The sequence below is a fragment of the Eriocheir sinensis genome, chromosome 56 (genome assembly GCF_024679095.1).
Source record: "Eriocheir sinensis breed Jianghai 21 chromosome 56, ASM2467909v1, whole genome shotgun sequence".
NCBI classification, from domain to species: domain Eukaryota; kingdom Metazoa; phylum Arthropoda; class Malacostraca; order Decapoda; family Varunidae; genus Eriocheir; species Eriocheir sinensis.
The window spans coordinates 6,254,734-6,269,733 of NC_066564.1; the positions used below are offsets into that span (position 1 = coordinate 6,254,734).

At 43.0% G+C, this 15,000-nt stretch overlaps 1 protein-coding gene across 1 annotated transcript in view; it reads left to right on the plus strand.

The window, feature by feature from the left end:
- The window catches only part of LOC126984118 (gamma-aminobutyric acid type B receptor subunit 2-like), a 195,668-nt gene that overhangs the window by 112,177 nt on the left and 68,491 nt on the right, over window positions 1-15,000 (plus strand). The window contains exons 2-3 of the mRNA XM_050837503.1: window positions 3,662-3,832; window positions 14,393-14,497. Coding sequence (XP_050693460.1) covers window positions 3,662-3,832; window positions 14,393-14,497 — 276 coding nt within the window. The remainder of the gene's footprint in view (window positions 1-3,661; window positions 3,833-14,392; window positions 14,498-15,000) is intronic.

Sequence of the window (15,000 nt, forward strand, 5' to 3'; positions counted from 1 at the left end):
ATCTTTGATATAATTCAGGGACCAGAACTGGACGGCGTATTCTAGATGTCGTCTTACAAATGCTGAATATAACTTCTTCCTTAGTTCGGGTGATTTATAATCAAAGTTTCTTGAGATTAATCCTAGCATCATATTGGCTTTTTTACTCGCCGTTATACATTGATCGCTCAATTTGAGAGTGTTTTTGATAATAACTCCAAGATCTTTTTCTTGTTTTACCTCGCTGAGCACATGTCCTTGAAGCTGATATTTAAAATTAGGGTTATAGTCACCTATGTGCATAATTTTACATTTATCTACGTTGAAACACATTTGCCACTTGTCGCTCCAATCGGCAAGTCTTATTAAATATGATTGAATATTCTCGCATTTTTTACTGTTCGTTACCGTACCTCCTAATTTGGTGTCGTCGGCTAATTTGGATTCTTTTGACAGGATATCAGTCTCTAGATCGTTCACGTAAACTATGAATAGTGTTGGCCCCAGGACCGAACCTTGGAGCACGCCACTGGTTACGGGTTGCCAATGGGATGCTTCACCATAGAGAACACGCTGTTGTCTATCTGTGAGCCAATCTTGACTCCACGCGCAAAGATGGTTACCAATTCCGTGGAAACGCAATTTTGAAATAAGCCTAACGTGGGGAACTTATCAAAGGCTTTCTGAAAGTCTAAATTATGTTATATGGAACACTCATTAGAACCCGATTGACCCCCTCTTTGACCTTTAGAAACAGATGATGTGAGAAGCAAAAGTGTCTTGTAATACCGATCATAATCTCTTGAAACTTTCTTCCACATTAAGCAACAGCAAGCTCATCAGCAGAAGGTTTATCATCAAGATTTCCACCAGACTGCCACCAATATTTCACAGCCTAGAAGCAATCAGTGTGTTACGGGAGGAGCGTTGCCTGGGTAGTGACGCGTGAAACTCTACGGGGACAGCCGGCCACGTTTACATTACTCCGCGGCTCCCAAAACAGGACAATGCGAACGAAGACTAGTGATATGGAAGGATGTAGGACGTGAGCATGTGTGATTTATAGACAACCTTTTGAGAGAGATGCAGCCAATCAGGAGAGGCCTTACAAATACTGCCTGGGCGCAAAAGGAACACATCGCTTGAACAGACCAAAAACAAAGAAAAAGGGAGAGGTGGTAAGGGTGGTGGTGGTGGTGGTGGTAGTGGTGGTGGTAGTGGTGGTGGTAGTGGTGGTGGTCTCTGCTCCTTCAACCTTTTTACCTTCGTTCAGGCCAATAGAAAACTCTGGGGAGGAAAGTTTCGTTGTCGCCCCCTCCTCCCCTCCCCCTACCCTTCCCCCTTCCCTTCCCTTGCCCTCTCCCCTTCCCCCCTTCCTCCTATCTCTGCCTCAGGGTCGGTCCTTCCCCTCCATCCCCACATCCCTTCGGCTGGCTGGTGCACGGTGCCTCGGGTGTATGTGTGTGTGTGTGTGTGTGTGTGTGTGTGTGGAGAGAGAGAGAGAGAGAGAGAGGATAGGGCAGGAATGTTGCTTTTGTTATATGCTTTCTTTATTTGTTTTACTCTCTCTTCCTACATTTTTTATTCTCTCTCTCTCTCTCTCTCTCTCTCTCTCTCTCTCTCTCTCTCTCTCCTTGTTTCTCTTCTTTCTCCTCTCTTCTTTCTTGCCTGGATAGTCCTCCGTTTTCTTATCTCTTTCCTTTCGGCTCCTTCCTCCTTTTCTCCGTCCTTCCCTCCCTCCCTTGTTTCCTCCGTCGTTCCCTCCTTTCCTCCATCTCTCCCTCTGTTTATTCCACCCCATCCTAAATAACACTCTCCACTCATTAACCCTAAACTCCCTTCTCTTGCTTTTCCCTCCTTCCCTTCTGCCTTTCCTTCCTCATTCCTGTCCTTCCTCCTCTTCTTTCCCCCTCCTACCCCCTTCCCTTCCTTCCTTCTTCCCTCCCTCCCACCTCCTTCCCTCCCTCCTTTTCCCCTATCTTCCCCATCATCTTCAGTCCCTCCTTCCTTCCCTCCTTCCCTCCCTTCTTCCCTACCTTCCATCCTTCTTCCCTCCCTCCCCTTTCCTTTCCTCCCTCCTTCTCCCCTATCTTCCCTATCTCCTTCTGTCCCTCGTTCCTTTCCTTCTTCATGACCTTGTTCTCTCCATCCTTCCTTCCCTCCTTCCCTCCCATCATCCCTCCTTCCCACTTCCTTCCCTTTCTCCTTCTTCCTTCCTCCCATCATCCCTCCTTCCCACTTCCTTCCCTTTCTCTTTCTCCCCTATCTTCCCTATCTCCTTCTGTTCCTCCTTCCCTTCCTTCTTCAGTACCTCAGTCTCTCCCTCCTTCCTTCCCTCCTTCCCTCCCTTCTTCCCTTCCTCCTACTTCCTTCCCTCTCTCCTTCTCCTCTATCATCCCTATCTCCTGTCCCTCCTTCCCTTCCTTCTTCAGTACCTCAGTCTCTCCCTCTCTCCTTTCCTCATTCCTTCTCTCCCCTGTGCCATTCCTCCTTCCTTCCCGTTTTCTGTCTTTCCCCTTCATTACGGGGGCTTCGTGGTGCAGTGTTTAGCACACTCGGCTCACAACCGACAGAGCCCGGGTTCGATTCCCGGGGGGAGTGGAAAAATTTGGGCCGTTTTTCCGATACCCTACGCCCCTGTCCACCCAGCAGTGAATGGGTACCAGGTATTAATCGGGGGTTGTGTCCCGTCTCCTGGAGTCTGTTCCCTTCTCCTATAATTCCTTCCCCTTCTGTCTCCGGCATATGACCACAGATGTTGCGCCGACTAAACGAAACTTTCCCCTTCATCACGGACCACTAAATCCTCATTATCCATTTTCCTCGTATTTCTCTTCTGCTGTGCCATATTTCATTCATTATCTTTCTGCGCCTTTTTTCCTTGGTCTGCTTTAATTTATGTTCTCTTTTATCATTTTCCTCTTTAGAAGTAGTAGTAGTAGTAGTGGTAGTAGTAGTAGTAGTAGTAGTAGTAAAGTGAGAAACAGAGAATTAATGGAGAAGGAAAGGAATGGAATGAGAGTATGTTTATGTAAGGAAAGAAAGTGAGGTCTTGTTATCCATCTTTAAACACTTCAATCTCTTTTACTCCTCTCTGTCTTTTTTCTCCATCGTTTGCTTTCATTCCTACTGCATTCCTATCCCTACCTTCTCTTTATCTCTCCCTCCAACACCTCACCATCTCTTTATCTCTCTCTCCAACACCTCACCATCTCTATCTCTCCCTCCAACACCTCACCATCTCTTTATCTCTCTCTCCAACACCTCACCATCTCTTTATCTCTCTCTCCAACACCTCACCATCTCTATCTCTCCCTCCAACACCTCACCATCTCTTTATCTCTCCCTCCAACACCTCACCATCTCTTTATCTCTCCCTCCAACACCTCACCATCTCTTTATCTCTCCCTCCAACACCTCACCATCTCTTTATCTCTCCCTCCAACACCTCACCATCTCTTTATCTCTCCCTCCAACACCTCAGTCCCTCTCCACCTCCTTATCTCTCCCTCCCATTCCTTAACCCTTTACTACCTTTTCATATCTTCCTCCAACACCTCACCACCTCCTTATCTCTCCCTTACTACTTTTTTATATCTTCCTCCAACACCTCACCATCTCCTTATCTCACCCTCCATCATCTCACACTCCCTCACCCCCTCTCTATCTTCCCCTCCCACAGGTGTCCTTCGGTTCTGTGTCCCCCGCCCTCAGTGATCGCTCGTCGTTCCCTCGCTTCATCCGGACAGTGGCTCCAGACTCCTCCCACAACGCCGCGCGCCTCGCCTTCCTCACACACCACTCCTGGAGCACCGTCACCACCATCTCCGAGAACCACGACCTCTACACGCTGGTCAGTCACCCGCACGCTCCCTCACGCACCTTTTGTCACCCTCACAATCACTCTCATATTCACCTTCATCTCCCTCATATTCATGCTCACCCTTGCAACCCTCATACTCACTCTTGTCACCCTCACAATCACCCTCATATTCACCTTCATCTCCCTCATACACATGTCACCCTCAACCCTCCACTCATCTTGTCACCCCTCCAGCCTTGTCACCCTTGTCACCCTCATGCTCATCCTTGTCACCCTCATACTCACCCTTGTCAACAACAACAACAACAACAACAACAACGGCAAAACAATAATGGCAGCAATAACTAATTATGAACGACAGCAACACCACCACGCTACAGTACACACACACACACACACACACACACACACACACACACACACACACACACACACACACACACTACGACCCCCCCACCCCCACCCACGCACACATATAATACTGCCATTCATTATCATAAGCTCCACTATGCAAACCTTCTGCATGATAATCCTGTAACAGAGATCCACGAAAAAGCCTTCACTGGCGAGAGTTTGGCGGCGATGTTCCTGCCTTTCCTCTTACTATATCACTGGAAGGTTCTGTGTTGGGCTGTGTACCTGTATTGGCTGGGAAAGGGAAGTAGCGGTTATGGGCTGAAAATAGAGGCAGTTACGTTGTCCTAGGATAAAGAGGAAGTAATAGTTTGGGCTGGAAAACAGAGAATAGTGATACTGTTGGGCTGGAAAGGGAAAACTGAATAACGTGAGAGAGAGAGATATATATATATATATATATATATATATATATATATATATATATATATATATATATATATATATATATATATATATATATATATATATATATATATATATATATATATATATATATATATATATATATATATATATATATATATATATATATATATATATATATATATATATATATATATATATATATATATATATATATATATATATATATATATATATATATATATATATATATATATATATATATATATATATATATATATATATATATATATATATATATATATATATATATATGTGTGTGTGTGTGTGTGTGTGTGTGTGTGTGTGTGTGTGTGTGTGTGTGTGTGTGTGTGTTTCTCTTATCAAATTACCGGAGAGTAGTCGGGCGGATTCTCATTAAGCTCCGGGATATTGTTCAGGTTACCGCGACACACACACACACACACACACACACACACACACACACACACACACACACACACACACACATAATACATAAACATACATAAACAAACCCCTCCCCGTCACACAAACACACATACAAGCCCTTACCCCCACATACAACCTCTCCTCTTCCCCACACACAACACCCTATCCCCCCAACCCCAACACACACAATGAAAACAACAAGAAAATCTTCCGTATAATCCTCCCACGAAGACAAAAGAAGACCTACATTTCCGTTATCTTTAATTAAACTGTAATGGAATGACCTCAACAAATATATAGTTCCTTACAGAGAGCCCAGGTGAGTGTCTGCCAGGTGTCTCATTAGCAGGTGTGTGTGTGTCTGTAAAGGTGTGGCTGAGTCTGCACACCTGAGAGTCACGTGTGAGGCAGGTGAAAGGAAGCTGAAGGAGCCTGAAGGAGTGAATAGGGGAGTGTGCGGAGGGAAGGGAGGGAGGAGGAGGAAAGTGAGGGATAGACAGAGAATGGAGACTGCGGAAGAAGGAAGGGAAGGGAAGGAGAAGGAAGAGTAAAGTGAGGAAGGAAGGAAGAGAAGGAGGAGGAGGAGGAGGAAAAAAGTGTGTGTGTGTGTGTGTGAGAGAGAGAGAGAGAGAGAGAGAGAGAGAGAGAGAGAGAGAGAGAGATCTTACAGGAAATACAAGATTCTAGGCGGGACGCTACAGAACGCTTAACCACAGATCTTGCTATTATTTCTGGTTGGGGCAAAAGAACTTGGTGTCCTTCAATGCCTCAAAAACTCAATTCCTTCACCTATGAACTCGCCATAATCTCTCAAACACCTATCCCCTATTCTTCGACAACACGCAGCTGTCCCCTTCTACACTTAACATTCTCGGTCTATCCCTAACTCAAAATCTTGACTTTAAACTTCATATCTCCTCCCTCGCTAAATCAGCTTCCTCGATGTTAGGTGTTATATATCGTTTCCGCCAGTTCTTTTCCCCCGCACAGATGCTGTTCATATATTATAAGGGCCTTGTCCACCCTCGTATGGAGTACTCATCAAATATGTGTGGAGGCTCCACACACATAAGTCTGCTAAATAGAGTGGAGTCAGAGCCTCTTCGTCTCATCAACTCCCCTCCTCTTACTTGCAGTTTTCTACCTCTTAAATTCCGCCGCAGTGTTGCTTCTCTTTCTATCTTCTATCGATATTTTCACGCTGACTTCTCTTCCGAACTTGCTAACTGCATGCCTCCCCTCCTCCCGCGGCCCCGCTGCACACGACTTTTTACTCTACCTCATTCCTATACTGTCCAAACCCCTTATGCAAGAATTAACCAGCATCTCCATTCTTCCATCCCCTTCACTGGCAAACTCTGGAACAGCCTTCCTTCGTCTGTATTTCCTCCTGCCTACGATTTAAACTCTTTCAAGAGGAGAGTATCCAAGACACCTCTCAACGCAAAATCAACTTCACTTCTGGTCTCTCGTTCTTTTTTCTTTCGTTGGAGTAGTGTCTGACGGGCTTTTTTGTTTTGTTTTGTTTTGTTTGTTGCCCTTAAGTTGCCTCCTTTGCTATAGAAAAGACACTACTATATTAATGATCCGAAATGACTGAAAAGCATTTGAGTGACTTCGTATGATTCATTCTGTAAGGGTCTTGTGGCAGTGTAATAATACGTTTTGCTGTTCTTTCCAGTTACGTAAGAAAGTATAATTATTGTGGTTTTCGTTTGTTTTTCTGCGACAGTTTGAAGAATATAATAGAAAACGAATTGGTCTTACTTGTCTTATATTTCTCTCTCTCTCTCTCTCTCTCTCTCTCTCTCTCTCTCTCTCTCTCTCTCTCTCTCTCTCTCTCTCTCTCTCTCTCTCTCTCTCTCTCTCTCTCTCTCTCTCTCTCTCTCTCTCTCTCTCTCTCTCTCTCTCTCTCTCTCTCTCTCTCTCTCTCTCTCTCTCTCTCTCTCTCTCTCTCTCTCTCTCTCTCTCTCTCTCTCTCTCTCTCTCTCTCTCTCTCTCTCTCTCTCTCTCTCTCTCTCTCTCTCTCTCCTTCTCCTTTCCATAAAGGGAGGAGGAGGAGGAGGAGGAGGAGGAGGAGAAGGAGGAGGAGGAGGAGGAGGAGGAGGAGGAGGAGGAAGAGAAGCGCCGAAAATTAAGGGGAAGAAAAGGATGAACGTTACGCTTTATAAAATGTCTTAAAATTACATAGTTAGCCATCAAAGGAATGAGTGAGAGTTTCATTTATTCGCCAGACACACTGAGAGACGGTCAGACACACGGACAGACCCACAGACAGACAGACAGATAGACAGACACACAAACAGAGCGTTACACAGACAAACAGTAGATAGCGTTAAGGTGGAGAAGACTCATCCATCCACCCATCCACCCTACCTGTCCATTAACTCATACATTAATTCACTCGATCACCTCTCCATCCTCTTCTACGCTTACCCACCCACCAACTTACTGATCGTTTCACGCGACCCAATCACTCACGAACTCACTCATCCAGCCAATCGCCCACTCAGTCACCCACCCAATAAGCTGCCCAGTCATCCAGTCATTCGTGCAGTTAGTCATCCAGTCAACCACTTAATCAGACCGCCATTTGTGCAGCCAGCCACCCAATCAGCCATTAACCCACTCAATTACACCACCCAATCACTTACCAACCCATCCAGCTATCCAATCAGTTCGCCATCCGAGCAACCAGTCACCCAATCACCCACCCACCACCCACCCACCCGTTCATCCAATCATCCAGTCACCCATAGAGACGGACAGAGGGGCGTGGCGGGTGAAGGTCTGGGTGACCTCGACGCCCGGCTCACTCTGACAAATGGGCGTAACAAGCAGAAAATGGCGATGTTCACCCTTCCTCGGGCCGCGGGTCACCCTCTAATGGGGATAACGACCCCCGCCACAATGGGATCACCGCCCCTTACCTGCCTGCCTGCCCTTCCTTTCCTTCCACTCTGGCCTGCCCTTGCCCTCCCTTACTTCCTTTCTGCCTGACCTACCACCTCTCCTTCTTAACTGGTCTGTTCCTTCTTCCTTCCTTTCTCACCTGCCTTTCCTACCCTCCTACCTACCTGCCTTCCCTTCCTACTCACCTCACCTGTTATTGTCCTCCCTTCCTTCCAGCGTTCGCTTCACCAACTCCTTTTTTTTTCTTCCTTCCTGCCTTCCCTTTCCTCCTTTCTCCTTCCCTGGTTTGTTTTTCCTTCCTTCTTTCCTACTTTCCTTTCTGCCTGGTCTGTTCTCCTGTTTCCCTTCCTTCTACCCCTTACCTCACCTCCCTTATTAACTTTTCCTTCCTTTCTTCCTTCCTTTTTGCCTTTCAACACTTTCCTTATTCCTCTCTACCTTTCCTTCCTTATCTTAACTATATCTTTTCCTCTCCTTCTATCTCCTTTTTTTTCTTCTTTTCTGACCTGTTCTTCCTTCCTTCCTTTCTTCTTCTTTCCTTCCTTCCTGCCTGCATGCCTTCCAGCTTTTACCTTCTTCCTGTCTATCTTCTTTATCCTTATCTTTCTTACCTCTTATCTTCCTACTTCCCTCCTCTCTCACCTCCTCCTCCTCCTCCTCCACCCGCTCCTCCTCCTCCTCCTCCTCCCCCTCCACCACCACCACCACCACCTTCTCCTCCTCCTCCTCCTCCTCCTCCTCGTTCCTAGGTATCTAATCACGCAGACGTTCTCTCTCCGCCTCCTCATTGTTTTCTTTTCTCCCTCCCTCATTTTCTCTCCTCCACCCGTCCTGCCATTCATAGTTTCCTTCTCCCGATGCCTCCATTTTTTACCTCCCTCTTCTCATCGACGAAAATACCTCCGTGCAACATACATTCGTTCTTCTCTTCGTCTTCTCTTCTTGTCTTCTTGTTCTTCTTGTCTTCTTTTTCTTCTTGTCTTCTTTTGCAATGTTTTTCTTCTTGTCTTGTTTTTCTTCCTGTCTTTTTTTTCAATGTTTTTTCTTCTAGTCTTCTTTTTCTTCTTGTTTTCTTTTTCAATGTTTTTCTTCTTGTCTTCTTTTTCAATGTTTTTCTTCTTGTCTTCTTTTTCAATGTTTTTCTTCTTGTCTTCTTTTTCAATGTTTTTCTTCTTGTCTTATTTTTCTTCTTGTCTTATTTTTCAATGTTTTTCTTCTTGTCTTATTTTTCTTCTTGTCTTATTTTTCAATGTTTTTCTTCTTGTCTTATTTTTCTTCTTGTCTTCTTTTTCAATGTTTTTCTTCTTGTCTTATTTTTCTTCTTGTCTTATTTTTCAATGTTTTTCTTCTTGTCTTATTTTTCTTCTTGTCTTATTTTTCTTCTTGTCTTCTTTTTTAATGTTTTTCTTCTTGTTTTCTTTTTCTTCTTGTCTTCTTTTTCAATGTTTTTCTTCTTGTCTTCTTTTTCAATGTTTTTTCTTCTTGTCTTATTTTTCTTCTTGTTTTTTTTCAATGTTTTTCTTCTTGTCTTCTTTTTCAATGTTTTTCTTCTTGTCTTCTTTTTCTTTTTGTTTTCTTTTTCAATGTTTTTCTTCTTGTCTTCTTTTTCTCTTTGTTCTCTTTTTCAATGTTTTTCTTCTTGTCTTCTTTTCAATGTTACTCGTATTTACTGTACTTACCTTACTTACTTACTTACCTTATTTACTTACCTTACGTACTTACCTTACTTACTTACCTTACTTACTTACCTTACTTACCTTACTTATTTACCCTACTTACTTACTTACCTTACTTACTTACCTTACTTACCTTACTTATTTACCTTACTTACTTACCTTACTTCCTTACCTTAATTAACTTACCTTGCTTTACTTACCTTACTTACTTACTTACCTTATTTACTTACCTTACTTACCTTACTTACTTACTTACCTTACTTACTTACCTTACGTACTTACCTTATTTACTTACCTTACCTACTTACCCTACTTACTTACCTTACTTACTTACCTTACTTATTTACCTTACTTACTTACCTTGCCTTACTTACCTTACTTACTTACCCTACTTAATTACTTACCTTACTTACTTACTTACCTTATTTATTTACCTTACTTACTTACCTTACTTACTTACCTTGCCTTACTTACCTTACTTGCTTACCTTACTTACTTACTTACCTTGCCTTACTTACCTTACTTACTTACCTTACTTTCTTACCTTACTTGCTTACCTTACTCACCCTATTTACATACTTACCTTACTTATTTACCTTACTTACCCGCTTACCTACACAGTCACATACATATAGCTATTCGGGGCACACACACACACACACACACACACACACACACACACACACACACGAACACGCACACACGTATATTCATTCCCTCCTTCGTTCATTTTTTTCCTTCCGTCGAACCATTCCCTTTTCTCTCCCTTCCTTCCCTCCCTCCCTCTCTTCCTTCCTCCCTCCCTCCCTCCTTCCCTCCCACCTGTATTTTTTCCCATCCTCCCTTCCCTTATCTGTATTTCACTTTTTATTTTTATTTTTATTTTTATTTTCTTCCCTCGCGGTAGGGGTGACGTCATTTTTCTGAAGCTGCTTAAAAATACTGATGATGATGATAATAATAATAATGGTAATAATAATAGTAGTAATAACAATGGTAGCAGTAGTAGTAGTAGTAATAGTAGTAGTGGAAGTAGAAGTAATTGTAGTTGTTGTAGTAGTAGGAGGAGGAGAAGGAGGAGGAGGAGGAGGAGGAGGAGAAGCAGTAGTAGTAGTAGTAGTAGTAGTAGTAGTAGTAGTTGTAGTAGTAGTAGTCGTAGTAGTGGTATCATTATTATTTTCATCATTATCATTATTAATTACACAAATGTTCTAATCACCTATCTACTTAGACCTACCTACCCATCCGTTACTCCAATGTTTACCTGTCACCGGCCTCTCCGTGTACCTGGCACCTGTCCATTCTTTCACGACCGACGCCAATCACAAGGAACAATATTACTCACCACCACCTCAAACACCATCCTCATATCCCTTCTTCCAGCGCTCGTATATGTTCGACTAAAGCTTATATGTGTCTCCCTTGATGATGGTTTGTGAGTAAAGTAAAGATTAATAAGGGAACGTAGGGATGCAGGAAGTGAGGGCGGGAAGGAGGGGATTAGAAGAGAAGAATGTGAGATAAAGATATAAAGAGATGCTACCATAGAAATTAGAAAAAGAGAGAAGAATGAAGAGTTTTTTTGTGTAGTTAGATGTTTTCAGAAATCTAAAAAAAAAAAGAGATGGGAAAAGAACGGGAAGATTATGGAGAAAGAATGTGAAGGTGAGAAGGAGGGGAGTGGAGAAGTAGAGTGTTAGGTGAACGTTGAGAGATGATGCCACAGAGATGAGAGAAGAGAATGGTAAAGTTATGGTAATGAGGACGAAGATAGGGAGTGTTCTGGAGGAAGAAGAGGAAGGTGGGAATGAGGAAAGTGAAGAAGAAAAAACGTAAGTTAAATGTGGAGAGAGGTTACCGTAGAGTTGAGAGAAGCGAAAGAAAAGGTTAGGATAATAGGGAAGAAGAAAAAAACGTAGGTTAAATGTGGAGAGAGGTTACCGTAGAGTTGAGAGAAGAGAAAGAAAAGGTTAGGATAATAGGGAAGAAGGCAGGAAAGGTTAGGGAGGAGGGAAGTGAAGGTAGGAAGGAGGGTAGGGCAGGAGAAGAAAATAAGTTAAATGTGGAGAGAGGTTACCGTAGAGTTGAGAGAAGAGAAATGGAAGGTTAGGATAATAGGGAAGAAGGCAGGAAAGGTTAGGGATAAGGGAAGTGAAGGTAGGAAGGAGGGTAGGGCAGGAGAAGAAAATAAGTTAAATGTGGAGAGAGGCTACCGTAGAGTTGAGAGAAGAGAACAAGAAGGTTAGGATATTAGGGAAGAAGGTGGGGAATGTTAGGGAGGAAGGAAGTGAAGGTAGGAAGGAGGGAAGTTGTGGAGAAAAATGTAAACTGAAGGTGAAGAGATGCCACCGTGGAGTTAAGAAAAGAGAGGGGGAACACTATGAACAGTATTGGTGATAGTAAAGATGATGGTGATGATGATGATAATGGTGATGGTGACGATACCTGGCGGTGGTGAGGGGAATAAAAGTTCATGGTCGTTTTACATCTATTGTGAGGAAATAATGGAGGGAGAGCTTAGGAGGAGGAGGAAGAGGAGGAGGAGAAGGAGGAGGAGGAGGAAGAGTGAGGTGCAAGTAGCCGTTTTTTTTTTGTTTTTTTTGCTACTCAGGAACGAAAGAGTGACTCATTTTCTCTCTCTCTCTCTCTCTCTCTCTCTCTCTCTCTCTCTCTCTCTCTCTCTCTCTCTCTCTCTCTCTCTCTCTCTCTCTCTCTCTCTCTCTCTCTCTCTCTCTCTCTCTCTCTCTCTCTCTCTCTCTCTCTCTCTCTCTCTCTCTCTCTCTCTCTCTCTCTCTCTCTCTCTCTCTCTCTCTCTCTCTCTCTCTCATTATCGTGTTTCATTCATCCCTCTCTCTTTTTATCTTGTATTTCATTAGCTTTTACTGAGTTTCCTTTTCTTCTACATGTTTCCACAATTATACTTTCTCTTTTTACTTGTAGTTCACCATATTCGTTGCTTCACACTAACATAAACTACTACCACTACTACTACTACTACTACTACTACTACTACCACCAAGTACTATTTACATAAGCCTTTACCCTCCCCCACAGAAGGGTTGACGTGAGACCTTGCTTTCATTAAACTCGTCCACACACAACCAAAACACAAACAGGAAGAGAGCGGCGAAAAGATACGTGGTGTGAACGGTGATTACAGGCCCATGTGTGTGTGTGTGTGTGTGTGTGTGTGTGTGTGTGTGTGGGTGGGTGGGTGAGAGAGAGAGAGAGAGAGAGAGAGAGAGAGAGAGAGAGAGAGAGAGAGAGAGACGTTGTGACCATGCAATGAATAGAAAAATCAAGCTAAGGACCTGTAATTTATCCTTTCTCACTCGCTCAGTTTCTCTCTCTCTCTCTCTCTCTCTCTCTCTCTCTCTCTCTCTCTCTCTCTCTCTCTCTCTCTCTCTCTCTCTCTCTCTCTCTCTCTCTCTCTCTCTCTCTCTCTCTCTCTCTCTCTCTCTCTCTCTCTCTCTCTATCTCTATGTATCTACCTATCTATGAATCTATATAAGTAAGTGTATATGTATGTATGTATGTATGTATCTATCTATCTATCTATCTACCTCACACACACACACACACACACACACACACACACACACACACACACACACACACACAGAGCTGGCTGGGGTTGGAGGAAAGGTAAGATGACAAACTCAGAGGGACCTCATTATCTATAGGCTTCGACATTCATCAAAGCCAATGAAAAAGTAAAGGTCTTCCAAATGAGCCTTCAAATTAATAACAAAAAATAATAGACCTGAAAATTTAGCTTTATCTTTCATCGCCGATTTTATTTTTTCTTCTTTTTTTCCTAACGATTTTCCTTCCTTTCTTATTCTTATCATCCTGCCCGATTTTTTTCTTCCCTTTCTCTCTTTACCTGTTGAAAATCTAATAGAGAGATAATGTGTTTGAGAGAGAGAGAGAGTATCCCGTAGCATCGTTAGTAGTACCGCAGATAACGAGGCTTATTCTGAATGCATCATTGACTCTCTCTCTCTCTCTCTCTCTCTCTCTCACTCTCGTAATCTAAGTGCCTAGGAGGGGAAGATAATGAGACTTATTGAAGGTAACACACACACACACACACACACACACACACACACACACGTAACTTGTGTCACGCTTCCATGAAAAAGTAAATCCAAAAAAAAAAACATGATTTGCTTTGCGTTTCGATGTTTAATATACTTTTTCAGTGTGTGTGTGTGTGTGTGTGTGTGTGTGTGTGTGTGTGTGTGTGTGTTTTGTAGGGTGTAGTGTTGACATCCAATTAAAACCTAAACACCGTAACAGCCTTTTTTCCTCTTCCTTTTCCCCGTCTCACGTCTTCAGCTCTTTCTTTAGGCGAAAATCAACACGCCTTAGGAAACACATATAGGGCCGTATTACTAGACATTTCGACAAGGCTTTCGTAGGAGTTTTGGGCATTTCCATTAGTAGTTTTATGACCCTGGTGGTAGTGTGACCTTTCTTCTGTACGGTGAACCTAAAGAAACACGCATTAGAACCCGATTGGTCCCCTCTTTGACCATTACTAAATACCTTGAAAATCTAAATACCTTGAAAACTAAATACCGTGAAAAAATACCTTGAAAACCTAAATTACCTGAAAAAATTCTCTGAAAAACTAAATACGTTAAAAAAAATAATAACTTGAAAAAATACCTTGAAAAAAATACCTTGAAAAACAAAGTAATATCAATCAGAAAAAAAAATAATAATAAATCCCATGTTACTCAGATTCCCTCCCCGTGTGTTCCAGGCCCTGAACGAGCTGATGCCGGCGCTGGAGGCTGCCAATATCTCCTTGCAGGCCACCGTGACGCTCTCAACAGGTGACTACACGGAGCACCTCTACTCCCTCAAGGTGGGCTCTGGGAAAGGTGCTGATGGTGGTGGTGGTAGTGGTGGTGTTGGTGCTGGTGGTGGTAGTGGTGGTTGTGGTGGAGGTAGGTTGTTGAAGGGTAGTGGTTGTAGAAGTAGGAGTAGGAGAAGGAAGAGGAGAGACAGTAATATTCGTTGTATCATTATTATCATTATTACGTAGTAGTAGTAGTAGTAGTAGTAGTAGTTGTAGTAGTAGTAGCAGTAGTAGTAGTAGTAGTAGTAGTAGTAGTAGTAGTTGAAGTAGAAGCTGTAGTAGTAGCAGTAATAGTAGTAGTAGTAGTAGTAGTAGTAGTAGTAGTTGTAGTAGAAGCTGCAGTAGTAGTAGTAGTAGCAGTAGAAGTAGTAGTAGTAGTAGCAGTAGCAGTAAAACAGTCAGTCCGGGTAATATCAAAAGTAACTCGATACAGTTCGGTTCATATAATTATTTGTTTCGTTGTAAAGCGTAACACGATTGGTTATTCCCCGTGATTGCGTTACGCGGCC